Source organism: Leptonotus elevatus, chromosome 6, assembly GCF_054856555.1.
Source record: "Leptonotus elevatus isolate MCC_2025b chromosome 6, RoL_Lele_1.0, whole genome shotgun sequence".
Classification (NCBI taxonomy): Eukaryota; Metazoa; Chordata; class Actinopteri; order Syngnathiformes; family Syngnathidae; genus Leptonotus; species Leptonotus elevatus.
The window spans coordinates 23,627,355-23,642,072 of record NC_141244.1 but is presented as its reverse complement, the minus strand read 5'-3'; the positions used below and the strand labels follow the sequence as shown (position 1 = coordinate 23,642,072).

Sequence of the window (14,718 nt, the reverse complement as noted above, 5' to 3'; positions counted from 1 at the left end):
CTACTGTACATCCATGCAGATCTCTGCTATAATGCACTGCAAGCATATTAGAGATGGTCCAATATATCATTCGAATAGAAAAAGGAGTTCAGACCAGAGAGACATTTCACCCATCACTTGATAGCAACCATACAGACCGATCAAAAGTGAACACAGTAAGCCCCTGTTTATTTGTAAGGGATACATTCCAGCGGACCCGCCCATGACGAAATTGTGGCTCCACGCAAGATTTCAGTCCGGGGCCCTCTAACGACTGTATTCCCCCCGAACAAAATTTTTGTCGATGCGGATGGAAATTCTGTTGACATGTCAAGGTCTTTTTCGTGACCTGAAATTATTTTGTTGACAAGGGTTGGAGGAAGATTCTTGCGGCATCCACCCAACGTTTTTCCAATATTGTGCAATCCAAGTGTGCCTACCACTCGTACACAGATTATTCTTGAAATAAATATGTAATTCTTTACCAATACTGAAAGCACTGATGTCAACCAAGGCTGTTTGTACCATGCAACAAGTGCTGCCTTGAATAAACAACAATCAATGAATTCTTAATGTTCCCTATTGTCAATCGTGGGTATTGAGTCAAATCAAATGCCTACCACGAATGTATAAAACCGTTGCATTCCCCCCCGGGAATTTAAAAACACTGAAAGTTTCCTTTTTTTCTACCTAAGAAGTACTATACCTTCTGTCTCTTTTAAGTGGTGACTGTAAATGGTCATTAACGTTGTGTAGAAATCATGGAGCATCTGTGTGCGCTTCTCCCATCGCTTAACGGCGCCTCGCTGACGCCTGACAACCTTCAGTAGCCGCGTTTCAGCAGCCGAGGCAGGACCTTCCTGCGGGGCTTTAGGTAATGGTGCAGTCATTGTAAAGCGAACATTAAATATTCAGCGGGCGCCAACAGTGTGGATGTGCATCGTAGGCAGATACCAGGCTCTTATCCGCTTTTTTTGTGTGTTTGTGTGCAGTCGGGAATCCAGGCGAGGAGGGAGCACGCATACAGATTGCGCTCTCATTTGTGTGCATACGCACATGCCTGTGTCAAGGCGTGTGTTTGCGCGGGCGGGTATGGTACCCTTGGTTTGAGTCGAAGGACCTGCGTAGGAGCATCTAATTGAAAGGGATTTCAGAGATGTGGCAGGAGTCAGCAGGTGACCGCACGCAGTGACTGGACTCTGGCGGGCTGTTAAGACCAGCGGGGGAGCTGAGAACCTCCAATGTCTTTATTTGTGCTTGTGCGCATATACCGTACTGTACTGTACAGTGTTTGGTTCCTCTTGTTTAGAACGATGTTGGCGATCATGTTGACAAAATGAGCATGGCTCCGTTTTTTCCAACTAGCGTGAAAACAATAGTCGGTCGTCATACTGGAAGGGGAAACATGACAAGGCGTTGTAAAAGAAACGCCAGCTCTGTAGAACCATATGTCAAGCGGAACATACACACAATCTATACGCACAGCAATTTGAATTCCATTTGAAATGTTAGATGCAAAAAAAAAAAAAGAAAAAAAAAATGAAATGTTAGATGCAGGCAACAAATGAGAACAATCAGCTTCTACTGATCAGAGCAGCTTTCTCTTATTTCTTTCAAAATGAACCTTGAAAAAAAGAAACGTCTCAGTACATATTTACGACTACAGCGCGGCAATTTGTTTCTTATTGATTGAAGATAAGGTGCATTTTGCACCAGAATACAACTCTTGCATAGTCGTAATGCCACATTGCGAGGCTTACTGATGACTGTAATCATTCTTACACTACCAACAGGATGAACACGACAACATTTGGAGCGTAAACAATTTGTCAGCACCTGAGGACAGACATTTAATTATTTTTTGCTGCTGCTAATGCTACTTCATGTTTCAGACTCTTGCACACGCAATTTATTTCTTTTAATTCCCGCAGAAGGTGTCAAATGCATGACACCGTCAAATGCCAACGCCCCAAAGGTCGGAAAGTTGTCGTGCAAAAAAGGTCGGAGCATCGTAGTGCATGAAGCTCAATGTGATCTGAGCTTAGTTCAGCCAGCATTAAAAACAGTGCAATGTGAACTCACAGATTTTTCTGATCACATAGTAAATGTTGGAAGATAAATGAAAACATGTGCTCATCTGTTTTTCATGTTTTCAGTGTCCTGACTTTTTGACCGCTCCTCTACTATTTAACAACTTCAGCACCTTCAGCGGATATCTGGTTAGCTAGCTAGCTATGCCAACACCCCGAAAATGCATCTTCCCTTTGGATAGTCTCCTGCCGCAGTAGCTTTAGAGCGCCTCGTTGTCTGCTGCGAGTGCACACGTCACACAGAGGGGGGGGAAAAAAGGAGTACTGGCTGCAGCTAACTGCCAATTAGCTAGCTTCTATTCATGCTATCATGTACATTATACTTGATAAGTACATGATTTATCATGTGTATTACAGTAGAGATTAACTATTTTAGTCACTTGCGACAAAAGGCCATTTTTATTATTGCTCCCTTTTAATGTATCATTAAAGATAACAGATTAACAGTTTAAGAAGTGTTTCACCAAACTAATATTGCAGTGGTTATTTTTTTTAACGCCTGTATGGCTGTTAAGAAGATTAAAATGTTTCTTTCAAATTGCCTGCACAGTTAATCAAGCTTTTATGATGTCAGTTTAACCTTGGAATGGACTAAATCAATTTCCAAATTAAATTCGAAAAAAATGGAGATCGACCAGCCTCCCTACAAAGAATGGTTCCGTACATTTTTAGGTTCCCTTGTACAAAATGATCAAACCGTTAAGTTTTCTCACAGCCCAAGTGCAGATACAGAAAGACCGCAGTGAAAAGATGCAGCCGGCATCTCTCTACCGCCTTGGGCACTTGGAGAAATATTGAACTTCACGTGAACGTAAACCTCTGTGACCTTTCCGATTCTCACTGTCAGGTTTATGTTTCTACATGCCAATGCTGCATGCACAGATTTGTTCATCCAGCATGTAAGGAAATAAACACACAAGAACATCAGCACAAATTCTCCTCTGGCTGCTTTTATGCCCTCGCAGCTTCTCATCAAGGGCAACATCACAACAACATACGGATGTCAAATTCACTGCAATTAAATCTGCTATTTTTTTTTTTTAACTGACATTAAAGACCCTGTCGAATAAATTCAGAAATTTGTTTCTAAATATGTATAAATTATACATAAATGTTATGAATGCTGAAATCGTGAAAATACGGACATTTACACAGGACCGATACTGAATTGTGGAGATATAACGTTGACATTTTTGTGATTTCTGTGTAGTAAATTTTTTGGGGCATTGCTAAAATGTGTGTCCATGAGTCCCACCTCTGCCACTATATAACAGCTCATATAAGACCTCAGTACCAGTACATCAGTTGGTCATCTGAGGTAATTTTAGGTTTTCTGCTACTAAAGTGTGTAGGTAGCTAGCCAGCGAGCTAACTATGCTTACACTCCAAAAACACATCTTTTCTGAATTCCATGCTTTACAAAACAGCTCTGAATTTATTTAAATTCCCAAGCAAAGATTAGGAAGCAACGCCACAGATGAGCCCGGCGTCCATCTGCCGGCCAAGAGCAGCCCCAGGAGCCATTTAGCTCGCAAGCTAGCTGGTGGCTAGGCTAGTCCCTCTCATCATCACATGGAAAGCCCCAGTGCGACAAATTCTAACAACCTGAGGCTTTAAGCAGATATCTTTTTGTGGCTCAGACATATAGTAATGTGTAGGTGTTAAAAAAAGAAGAAGCTGTTTGATGAAGTAACATCCATTTTTCAGTAGTGTTTGGTTTGCTTAGAGCGTTTGAGAACGGAGACTAACGGCTTGATTTTTCATGTTTTTCAAGCATCACTTTTTCGTTTTTTTTATCATTCAAATTTGGTAGTGTTGTTAACAACACTTTTTTCCCCCAAGTGCTAAATTTAAAATACTTCACAAGAACATTAAAACAACTGGATGGAGCTTTTCTTGCTATCAGTGATCAGACGTGCACACACACACACCCCCACCCCCACACACACCCGCACACACACCCGCACACACACACACGCACACACACACACACACACACACACACACACACACACACACACACACACACACACACACACACACACACACACACACACACACACAAGAACAAAAAACTGATGTCATGTCCTTACATCTTCCCATCCTCTGCCAGGTGTCCAGGAAATAACATCCAGGAAAGGATTGGCCAGGTATCCGTCAGCGTTGAAGGAGTAATCTCGGCCACCGAGCGTGATGTTGCTGAAGTACCTGTGTGGGTATACACGCAGGAGACAGGGAGAGACGGTAAGATTATAAAAGCAAAAAAAAAAAAGAGCAATGATGATGACATTTCCGAATGAACAATACTGAGCTCTTAAAAAAAAAAAAAAAAAAAAAAAAAAAAAAAAAGATTATAAAAGCAAACACTTCCTGTCTGGTGGCTGTCAGACTTCATTTGGTGATTAGATCTATGCTCAACTAGTCAGGCATAATGTTTTGCGGGGATTTGGACTGCGAAGTGACTAATAAGTTCTTTTGTCTGATAATCCCGCTGGACAGACGTTTTAATTGTCTGTCGGTGTTGAGACGCCGGCTTCAGAGCTGCTATGCGGAGCGGCGGCGTGCAGTTGCAGAAACTGAACAGCAGATAGCAGTGCGAATAAAAATGGCAAGGAGAGCATCATCTGTTAACTGGACGTAGTTCATAAGCAAATGAGAGCAATCTATTAATCATTCCCCTTTAATTGCCGCACTTGCGCTGTGATTCATTTACAAATGTCATGGCAAATAAGCTAATAAATTACATCTTTGCCTCATTTTCCTGCTTAATCCATCCTTACGATGTGACGTTGGCAGTATCTATGCGGAGCGAGAATGATTGGCATTAAAAATGAACGGAGATGATAAGCACGACCACTTGGGCTACCTGTTAGAGTGCGCCGCTGTCTGTTTGCACAGGCTATGAGGAATATATTAAAGGGGGTCATTAATATACATGAGACATGGTCTGCTTGCTACAGATGCCTGGGTAAATTTTGCCAACTCACAACCAGACACAGCAACATCTATTTTGCATGGAGTGTAGCCAGCTCCAAAATTCAGATCTCCTCTTTGTGCCCGCACTGACACTCAAGTTCAGCGGGTCCGCCCGTATTCTTTCCAGCCCGTCCAGGCACGCCACCAACTCATTTCCTTCCTTTTTAAGACAAAAAAAGGTTGTGCTTTACTTTGACTAGTTTCGCCGACGACTGCCGCCTTTCCTCAGAAGCGGTCAAGCTGACAGTTGTGACGTGTCATGTGACGCTCCACGCCGACTACGCCCTCCGTCGCTCGATGATCTCCAGAGAAGTGGATCCCATGTGTGGGGAAAGTTGAAAAGATCCTTCGTCCCCGTTTAGTGTGTCCGGTCCCCGTTTCGTTTCCTGACCTATACTACTTCTTTTATCCATCTTTCGTATTTTTGTTCTTCTGTTCCAATGATGCTTGCTTTGTCCCAGTCCATGATGTGGTTTTCTCGTTTGCAGTGATCTGATATGGCGGATTTGAGGTTTTTCTTGTGTTGCCCTTTTCTTTTCTGCTATGGTGTAATGTGTTGCTGTTTGTTTGTCACATTCCTTTTGGTGTTCTTTTCTTCTCATGTTGAAAGATCTTCCCGTTTCCCCAACATAGGTTTTATTGCAGGTTTTGCAGGGAATTTCATATATTGCATTGCATTTATTGTCTGGATGTATAATGTCCTTTGGATGCACTAATTCCTGCCTTAGTTTTTTTGTGTGGCTTAATTATTGTACCTATATTGTGTTTTCTTATTGCTCGCTGTATTTGTTCTGTGACACCTCTAATATATGGTTAATAAGCCGACGAGACACGTCACAACTGTCAGTTTGACAGCTTCTGAAGAAGGCGGCAGTCGTCGCCGAAAACTAGTCTATTTTTGTCTTAAAAAAGAAAAACACAGGACAATATAGATTTGTAGACAAGATGCATTTTTTTTTTTAAACAACCACTCTTTGTGTGGGGTTTTCATTTTCACCCAATTTTTGGGCTTAAAGAGCGAACCCAAAAAGTTGTTTTGTGCCCTTTTTGACCATATTTGCTTGCTAGTAAATGAAATAAAACAATTCATGAATGTTGGTCACATCCTTTACTTGGGTCAAAAAATTGGGTCATTTTGTATATAAAAAATAAACAACAACCAGAAAAACAATGTTTTGTGGGATATTTATTACATTTGGGTCAAAATTTACACCCTTAAGACAGTTGGGTCAAAAGTAACCCAATAATGGATCAAAAACGGACCGATCCACTTTATGGGTCAATTTGACCCAATTTTTTGGGTTGTTTTGTGGGTTATTCATTTTGACCCAACTTTTTGGGTGACGTGAATACCCAAAACGTTGTTTCGGTCCCTTTTTTTGACCCAACTGTTTTTAGAGTGTTTCATCCAAAGTTATCTCCTCCTTCTCACCTCATCCTGCCCCGCATTCTCTGGGTCTGATTGGCATCCGTCGCGCAGTTGGTGACAAAGTTCGGCCCGCCTGTCGTCCCGTAATCTTTGCGCATGGCCACGGCCCCGTGCGTCAGCACCGACACCCCTCGCGCGATCCTGCGGCGGGGCTCGTCCCTCCATCCCTGGGGCCGCACTGCAAACAGAGCCCTGGGCAGGTTCTCCATGCCTAAACCTGAGAGAGCTGGCCCCACGGCGAACCACATGTGCGAAGGGCCGGCCTGACCCGCGGACCAGGCCGCTCGGAATACCAGCTCGGCCTCCTCCTGGGAGCAGTACAGCAAGCGGACCTGCAGGACAGCAGGAAAGCGGGGAGGGAGCAGGGAGGAGGGCAGACACACACACACACATACAAGCTAGTGAGATAAGGAGGGGACAGGGGAGACATGGAGAGAGACAGGGTTGGAGAGGTAAGGGAGAAAGACAGAGCTGGAGCAGGGGTGCACCTGAACAGGAGGGGAGGAGGAGCTTGGATAGGCAAGGCCATATTGAGAGATATCAAAGGTGTCGGGTGAGAACAGGAGGAGAGACAGCGGTAAAGTGATGTGATAAGCTCGAGCAGGTGTATTATTCAGAAAGCAGAGTGAATGGAAGGAACTAATCGGAGATGGGAAAACATAAGTCATTCCTGTGAGAATGGAAACGGGGAGAACATTTGTGGGAAAGGGAAAGCAAAAGACGACACTTTGGTCAAATCGCGGCCTGGAGAGATAAACGATTTTTGCGTAAGATGGCGTGAGAGAATGCTGTGAATGCTATGAATAAGAAGACAGAAGGAAGACAACAGTGGGAAAAAAAATCATCAGCAATAGCATCGGAGCTCCGGGGGATGGACGGGAGGAGGGTGGAAATTGACCAAAAGGGATCTGTAAAGGGTTCGAAGCGGATCGAGAGACTGAAAGCACATTTTGAGAATTGCACCTTCATTGAATTTTCAACTGTAATGGTTTGGCAAGACAATCATACCTGCATGCCAGTAAACCTCTAGTGAATTAAGCAGTGGATGTGAGTGACGGGGGGGGGGGGGGGGGTGGGGGAGGGGAGGATCGACGCTGAAATACAGAATGGAAGACGAAATTAAGAGAGGAAGGAGAGAATCTGTGTTATAAACGCACACACAGAAAATGGAGAAAGAGAGGCCAGCGAGAGAAATACTGACGAGGCAGAAGCTGCAGGAGGAATGGAACAAAAGATATATCATGAGAGATTCAAGTCAAAATTGATCCCGAGACCGGGGCGGCGACAACAAGGGGTGGGAATCTTTGACTGTCGAATGATTCGGATCGATTCCGATTTTTGGGCCTGCGATTCGATTCAGAATCGATTTTCAATTCAGAACAATTTTTGGTTCAAAATAATTAGATTGACAATGATTTCTGCTTCAATTTATAGATGTGCAAAGAATCGTCATGATCTAATACAGTCCGACTCGCTAATGCTAATTAGCACGCTACCCGCGGCACTTTTAGCACTCAAAAGAATGGCTAATCATACAAAAAGCTTCAGGAATGTATACAGAGAAGCATCTTAACATTACTCACCGCCATATGCTCTTCCTACGCTGCAAAAAAACCAAACTTTTATTGGAATAACTTGATCGTGACTTTTTCCTTCTACTCTCTAATGTGGCTACAACTTAAGTATATCAGAACGTGCGGAATCACACTGCCCCTAAGTGGCCAAATCGTGTACAACATGAACAGCGCTCCCAATAAAGGCACAAACAAGTATAAAATCAATTTTGGGACATTTAAAAATCGATTCTGAATCATACTAAAATATACATACATACTAGAATCGCGATTTTTATAAGAATCGCTTTTTTGGCACATCCTTAGCCACAACATAGAGCACATTAGCATAAAATGCATGCGGCAGGAAGCGGCAGAGCGGGGGAGAGAGAGGCCGGCATGTCATGCAAACTCACACGGCATCGCTAAACGATCACAAGCGTTTATTAGCCTTTTCACTGGAGAGCATCTCAAAGAAAAGCTACAGCTGCATGTAGGCAACAAGCCGCAGGCACTGTGTTATATTAACGGCGACACTAGCAGAGTGCAGCCTTGGAAATACAAAACACGTGCCCTTCACAAACACACAGCATTTCACAGCGCTGGAGTGGCCATGCCGGCACATTAGCGATGACATTGCGACCCTGACCGAAGGCATGCTGCAAGAGGGACGGCGGACCGGACTCGGGTAATAAAGAATGGCCGCACGGATACGTGTCGACATGGAGGCGTGCAGGGCAGCAGGGGAGGAATGTGAGCTTGTCTCCGGGCAAAGAATCGCACGCGGGGAGTGAGGAATAAGGAGACAAAAGATAGGTGTAATTTTAAGCAGGAGTAGCAGGAGGTCAAAGAGGGAGTTTAAGGAGGATTAATGGAGGCAGGTGTATACAAGTTGAGGAATGGGCCGTTTGAGAGGAACAAGGCGGTCGCAGCAGGCAAAACCAAGACAATGAGGTACAAGACAAAACCATGAGTCGATCCCGTCAAGGTTAGAGCCCAGCCGGACGGCTTTGCCAAAATGACTTTTCAGCAATGACCTCACTTCTTCTCTGTTCAACAAAGAGCCCATCATCTAGACCGTATAAATATTTTAAAAAGTTGAATTAGCGCACGCAAGATGATGTCGCATCTGTTTAAGCTCGACATGATCTCTGGAGAATTGATTAGGAAATCAAACGAAGCATTAAGCGCTGTATTACGTTTAGAATTGGGCTATTTTACACTGACATGCGCCATTTGAAAAATGTCCTGCCGCCGCACACTCCATTCACATGCATGACTGAAAACGCTCAATCGAGTCCATTTTCTGTATTTTTCAGGTGAAAGTCCAACTTTTTGCTCATAGTGTGGCATAGTGCTTTTCCACCTTGCAAGGCCCTCACGATGCTTTACATTCGCTTAAGGGTTGCAGCATCAGGAACGACTGGGGGTTCAGTATCTTTCTCAAGGATACTTCGATGCAGGGCTTGGAACGATATGGCCAAAAAAATATCATCTCAATTTTTCCCGTCATTCAGGACGATTACGATTTTAATACGTTTTAATCGAATAAACCCAACAAACCTTTTTTTATAAAAGGTTTCAAAAATAATTCCTGTGCAAAATGTTCAGACAACAATAATGTATACTGATTCTAAATCAATTTTAACATAAACTTAACATTTAAAGTTTGTGCTTAAATACCACAATTAACTCATTCACTCCCATCCATTTTCACCGAAGCAACCCCCTTCACTCCCGGCTGTTTTACTGGATTATGACTGATTTTGCAAGGTCCACAAAATATTCTGTTCTATTGCTATAAAAACATGGAACCTACCTAGAGAAAGATTAGAGTCTCTTCTTTCATCAGGGAAAAAAGTATATTTCTATCTGTTTCTGTTTTGCAGAAATAAGCATTAGAATATAGCTAAGTTTAATCATTATTCACAAACCAGTTCAAAACACAGGGGAAAAGAGCTTGTTGCAACATGGTCCTGGTTGATCTCTTATACTCTGCTGCCACCTGCTGGCCGTTTTTGCAATAACTACCATTGCTTCAACCGTTCTCTTCATTTCAGAGGCTTTATCAAATGCTCTACCATAAAAAATATATAAAAAATGTATTTATATATTTTGGGGTTTGGAAGAGTTAAATAAAATGCAAACATGTCTTGTAAACCACTCATCCAGCATTCTGCCACTTGTGCAAAATTACAACTCACAAAAACATTTGGATGTAACAGAACATAAAAACAATAGGTTTTTATCTTCCAGAAGACAAAACTCAATTTCACGATTTAGCAAATTTTCAACGATTCCATCTTTTAAAAATGACGATATATCAAATTAAGTCGATTCATCCCTACTTCGATGTGGTCACAATGGCATGGGATCAAACTCACAACCCTTGGGTTGGGAGACGATTACTCTACCACTCATCCACACCGCCCCCAATCACTATTTGGAGAAAGAGAAACTTTGAAGATCACAGTATTATCAAAGCGTGGCAAATGTCAAACTGTACACCTACAACTTTCTGCATAATAATAAGAAAATAGATAAAGATCACGGAATTAAGTAACTTGTGCAATATGCAGATAAAATCCCTCTGTGGGTTCGTGTACAACCATCTTAATCTCATATCACAATCTTGTATCTCTTAGGGCAAGGATTACAATTATCGTCTTCAAGTTTTTCAAACTGTATTTTGCATTTTGCAAAAAAAAAAAAATCCATTCCAACTCTATTATTGTTTGAATTTCTTCCCCCCTCAATCTTGCAGCTTCTAAATGGGAACAAGGAAGCAAGCAGTGTGTTAAATCTTTAGCAGCGCGTACTCCATAATTCTTGATACAACGCCTCGTGCCACAAACCGTCGACAAATCCGCCAGAGTGACTTATGGTTTTTGTTGCACCGTTGAACTGTGAATGTGTTGGATGATGAGGAGAGAGCAGAACAGAGGGATAGAGGAGAGAGGGGGGAGAGAGAGCCAGGCGGAGGGACCGAGGGAGACATGAAGAAGGAAGGAAAAAGCCGGGAGGCCGCCTGTGACCGAGGGGGCCCCCCCCTTTCAATGATAGTCGCGGCACTTCCTCCCCTTTCCTCCCTCATTTTCCCCCCCTCGCTCCCCCCTGTCTCACCTGCGCCTCGTTCTCCTTCAGCAACCTGCGCGTGCGCGCACCCCCGGGGTCGTCAGTCACGTTCAGGATGACCACGCTCTTTTTCTCCCAGCCGATAAACGAGCCGTCCGTCAGGCCCTCCACCACCGACAGGAACTCCTGGTAGCCGTGGTGACGCGTGGACACCACAGAGAAGGAGGTCCAGTCGTACTCTTCCAGTACCTCAAATATGACCTCCAGTTGAAGGGCCGTAGAGGAGCTGAACTGGAGGAAGATGGAACCTGATTCCTGATTTCGGAGAAGACAGCAGCAGAGAAGGTTAAAAAAAAAAAAAAAAAAAAAACTCACAAGAAACAAAAAATCCCTACCCTGGTGTAAAAGTGTGGCTAAAACACGGCCATTATGCGCGAGGGTATCACTTTAAAGCGTTTCAACTCTGGAGACTAAAGGGGTTTATTTATGCACAACGCTGAGGCGTCGCAGGGCTTGAAGTTTTAATGGAGCTCGTGCAGCTGCAGGGCTAAAACATCTTGGATTGTCGCGCAGATTCCTGTGAAGTCCAGATGGGAGTGTTTCTAAAAAAGTATGTTCACGGCAGGAAGGGGGGGAGGGAGGACGACGGCGCGAGCCTACAGTGCATCTTTCAAGGAAGTTCATCAAAAGTGCTGCAATGGAATTCACTGGCAAAGCGCAAATGCTGGCCTTGATGGAAAGTCGTTGGAGCATTTATTTATGCAATATCCGTGATATCCAGCTTAGGGACGGGAAATGTGTCTCTTTTCCCAGATCCAGTCCTTTAGGCTCAGAAACCTATTTCAACGTTTTTTTTGTTTTATCATTTATTATTAAAGTATGTGTAACATCAATGACTAATTTAATAAAATACATCAGAACAAATACACTATTTATATTGCTTTATTATTTTACATAGAGTGTAGAGCTGGCAAAACGAATCGACAAATTATCGATTATCAAAATAATCGACAACTATTTTAATAATCGAGTAATCGTTTGGAGCCATTTTTTTTTATTTAAAATTGTCTACATCCTCTGATTTCATCAAATCAACAGTAATTGTTCACTGATTTCTGTAGTCCTTAATGAAAGAAGACTGATTGTCTTCTGTGTTTAATCCAAATAAGGCGATATAAACGCAGCAATGCTCTCTCGTTTCTCCCTCGCTCCAGTTTTGTGCTGCATGTCTGTAACCTCCAAATTCCCCCTTCTGCTTAGTGTGGAAACGCAGATGCCACGACACATCTTGACTGATCACAAGCGGCTTTAAACAGAAAAAAGACGAGTAAAAACAACCAGCTGGCATCCCAATCAGGAGCGGGCACCCGCCGCTCACTGCAGAGAGACGGCACTAAGAACGAGATCATTCCCGAGAGCTGTATCACCGATTTGCTAGTCACTCTTTTGTCCCTAAATATTACGACAATTCAGCGCACTAGGGCACATTTGTAGCATGTCGGTGTTACTAGTATTGTTTTCCCCACTACTGCATTCAACTATTGTATATTTTTATAGTTTTATAGACACTAATAAGACAAAGCAGCATCATGCTACCAATGCTACTAGTAGTGATGTGCTCGATAGTACCTTTAAAAACTAAAAAAGTATACATAAAAATATGTTTACTAGCAATTCTTAGCATGTAGCTGTCAACCAATGCAGTTTTGCCTCACGAGTAACATGTAGCGGTCTCACTCGGACGACTTGTCGTAATTGCGAAAACAAAGGCCGTACCAGTACGCGGACATCAAGCTGGATTATCGAGAATATCGAATGCTCAAGCGACTTGCCATCGGCCATCTTCTCACACTTTAGTTCTCGTGATTTGTATTGTGAGAAGCAAGTGACCCATCGGCGTGAAGATTCTCAGTCCGCAAACTCCTTCGCGCATAGTCACGTCTGCCCGATGGCTTCCTCCCACCCGGAACATCACAGACGGCGCGACAGGCCCAGTTGGTGCCATTTACAGATCAAACACTGGCGAGTTGCAGCAAGCCTGACCTTCAGCTTCGCCCTCGCCCCGCCAGCGCTCCCCCAAACCTTTGTCGTCTTCAGCGAGAGCATACACAACATTGTGACATTCCCAGTCGCCGTGGTTACGTAAGCCGCCGTCCCTTTCTATCGCTCTTATTTGCATTGTCAAACCACAGCGCCTCAATTCATAATAGACAGCTGAACAAAGCATGACATACGAGGTTATGTATTAATTCGAGATTAATAGAAATATTAGTGCACATCAAGGATTTATTTTTTTTAAGAGTTTTGACCATTTGAGTCACTATATGTGATTGGAACGGAACCCCACAAAATAATAACAACATCATCTGTTCATTTGAACCTGGAAGTAAAAGTTGTTGTAAAACCCGTTTTAACAAATAATCTGCTCATTATCATAAATGTGTAAAAACAATGTAGCCAAATTTAATATTAAGACGTAAAACCAATGTAACGACATTCTAAACGTTCTAAATTTATAGGGCTCTACTCTCATAGATGGCAGCGCAAAATCTGGAGGATCCTGATTTGTTTTTTTTTGTTTTTTTGTATCAGCGAAAGGCTTGCTGTGCATATTTGCCAATTTGGCAGACCGGTTTGTTTCCGTCAAACTGGGCAGAATTTATTGGAAGAAAGTCGATCTAAATCTTATGCTTGCTCAGATTTCGTCTAAGCCAGTGTTTCTCAACCCTAATCCTCGGTGAACCCTATCCAGCCACTTTTCCATGTCTCCCTATTCCAATGTAGGTGATTCCAATGATCAGCTCATGGAGAAGCCTGATAACAATCCTCACCTGCGTTGGTGAAGGGAGACATGGAAAACAGGCTGGATAGTGTTCCCCGAGGACCAGGGTTGAGAAATACTGGTCTAAGCGACCGCCGCAAGGCAGACTGCCAGTCTGTCTAGTGTGATTTATTTAATTCACAAATATGTGAAGAGTGGGAATAAAACCCTCTGAATCATTGTACAGTATTATATTTTTTGAACAACCCCACTGGGTGGAACAGCTTTGAGGGGCAGCAGAAACGATCGAGGTTGGTCTCCACATCACGACACAGATGTGCTTCCACATCGGCGCACTAATGCCTCTTGCAGATCTGCAAAATTACCACCATCGGGTCTAACCCACCCCTGCGCAGAGATACGCGTCGCACTGATATTGTCTTTCTTCTTTATAGCCAATAGTAGAAGCTGGTTCTTTGTTTTGGAATGTGTCAAACAAAGCCACAAAAAGCCAAAGAAAAAGCTTGTACTGAAGTCAATAATTGGATGCTTTCTAAACTAAACTTTTGAACCGAGGTTGCAAAAACAACCAAAGAAGAAGCAAAATGCATGCAGTCGTAAACCATAAAAGTGATTAATACAGAAACGTTTTTGTGACAACTGAAGAATAATGTGGTCAAATTTTGAACTGTACTACTTAGAGATAGACCGATGTGTTTTTTTCATGGACGATACCGATACTGACTATTAGTAGTCAAGGACGCGTTAACCGATATTTGGAACCGATATTCATTTTCACTAAAAGGGAAAATACTGCCATCCAAATTTTTTAAATACAAACTCCAGCTCTTTTAT

General features: G+C 42.9%; 1 protein-coding gene across 3 annotated transcripts in view; it reads right to left on the bottom strand.

Moving 5' to 3' along the window:
• The window catches only part of grin2db (glutamate receptor, ionotropic, N-methyl D-aspartate 2D, b), a 79,885-nt gene that overhangs the window by 35,972 nt on the left and 29,195 nt on the right, over nucleotides 1–14,718 (bottom strand). For all 3 annotated transcript variants that reach the window (XM_086077877.1, XM_086077875.1, XM_086077876.1), the window contains 3 exons: nucleotides 11,151–11,417; nucleotides 6,478–6,806; nucleotides 4,163–4,277 (listed from right to left, as the gene is read on the bottom strand). In XM_086077877.1, the coding sequence (XP_085934003.1) occupies nucleotides 4,163–4,277; nucleotides 6,478–6,806; nucleotides 11,151–11,417 (711 nt within the window). The remainder of the gene's footprint in view (nucleotides 1–4,162; nucleotides 4,278–6,477; nucleotides 6,807–11,150; nucleotides 11,418–14,718) is intronic.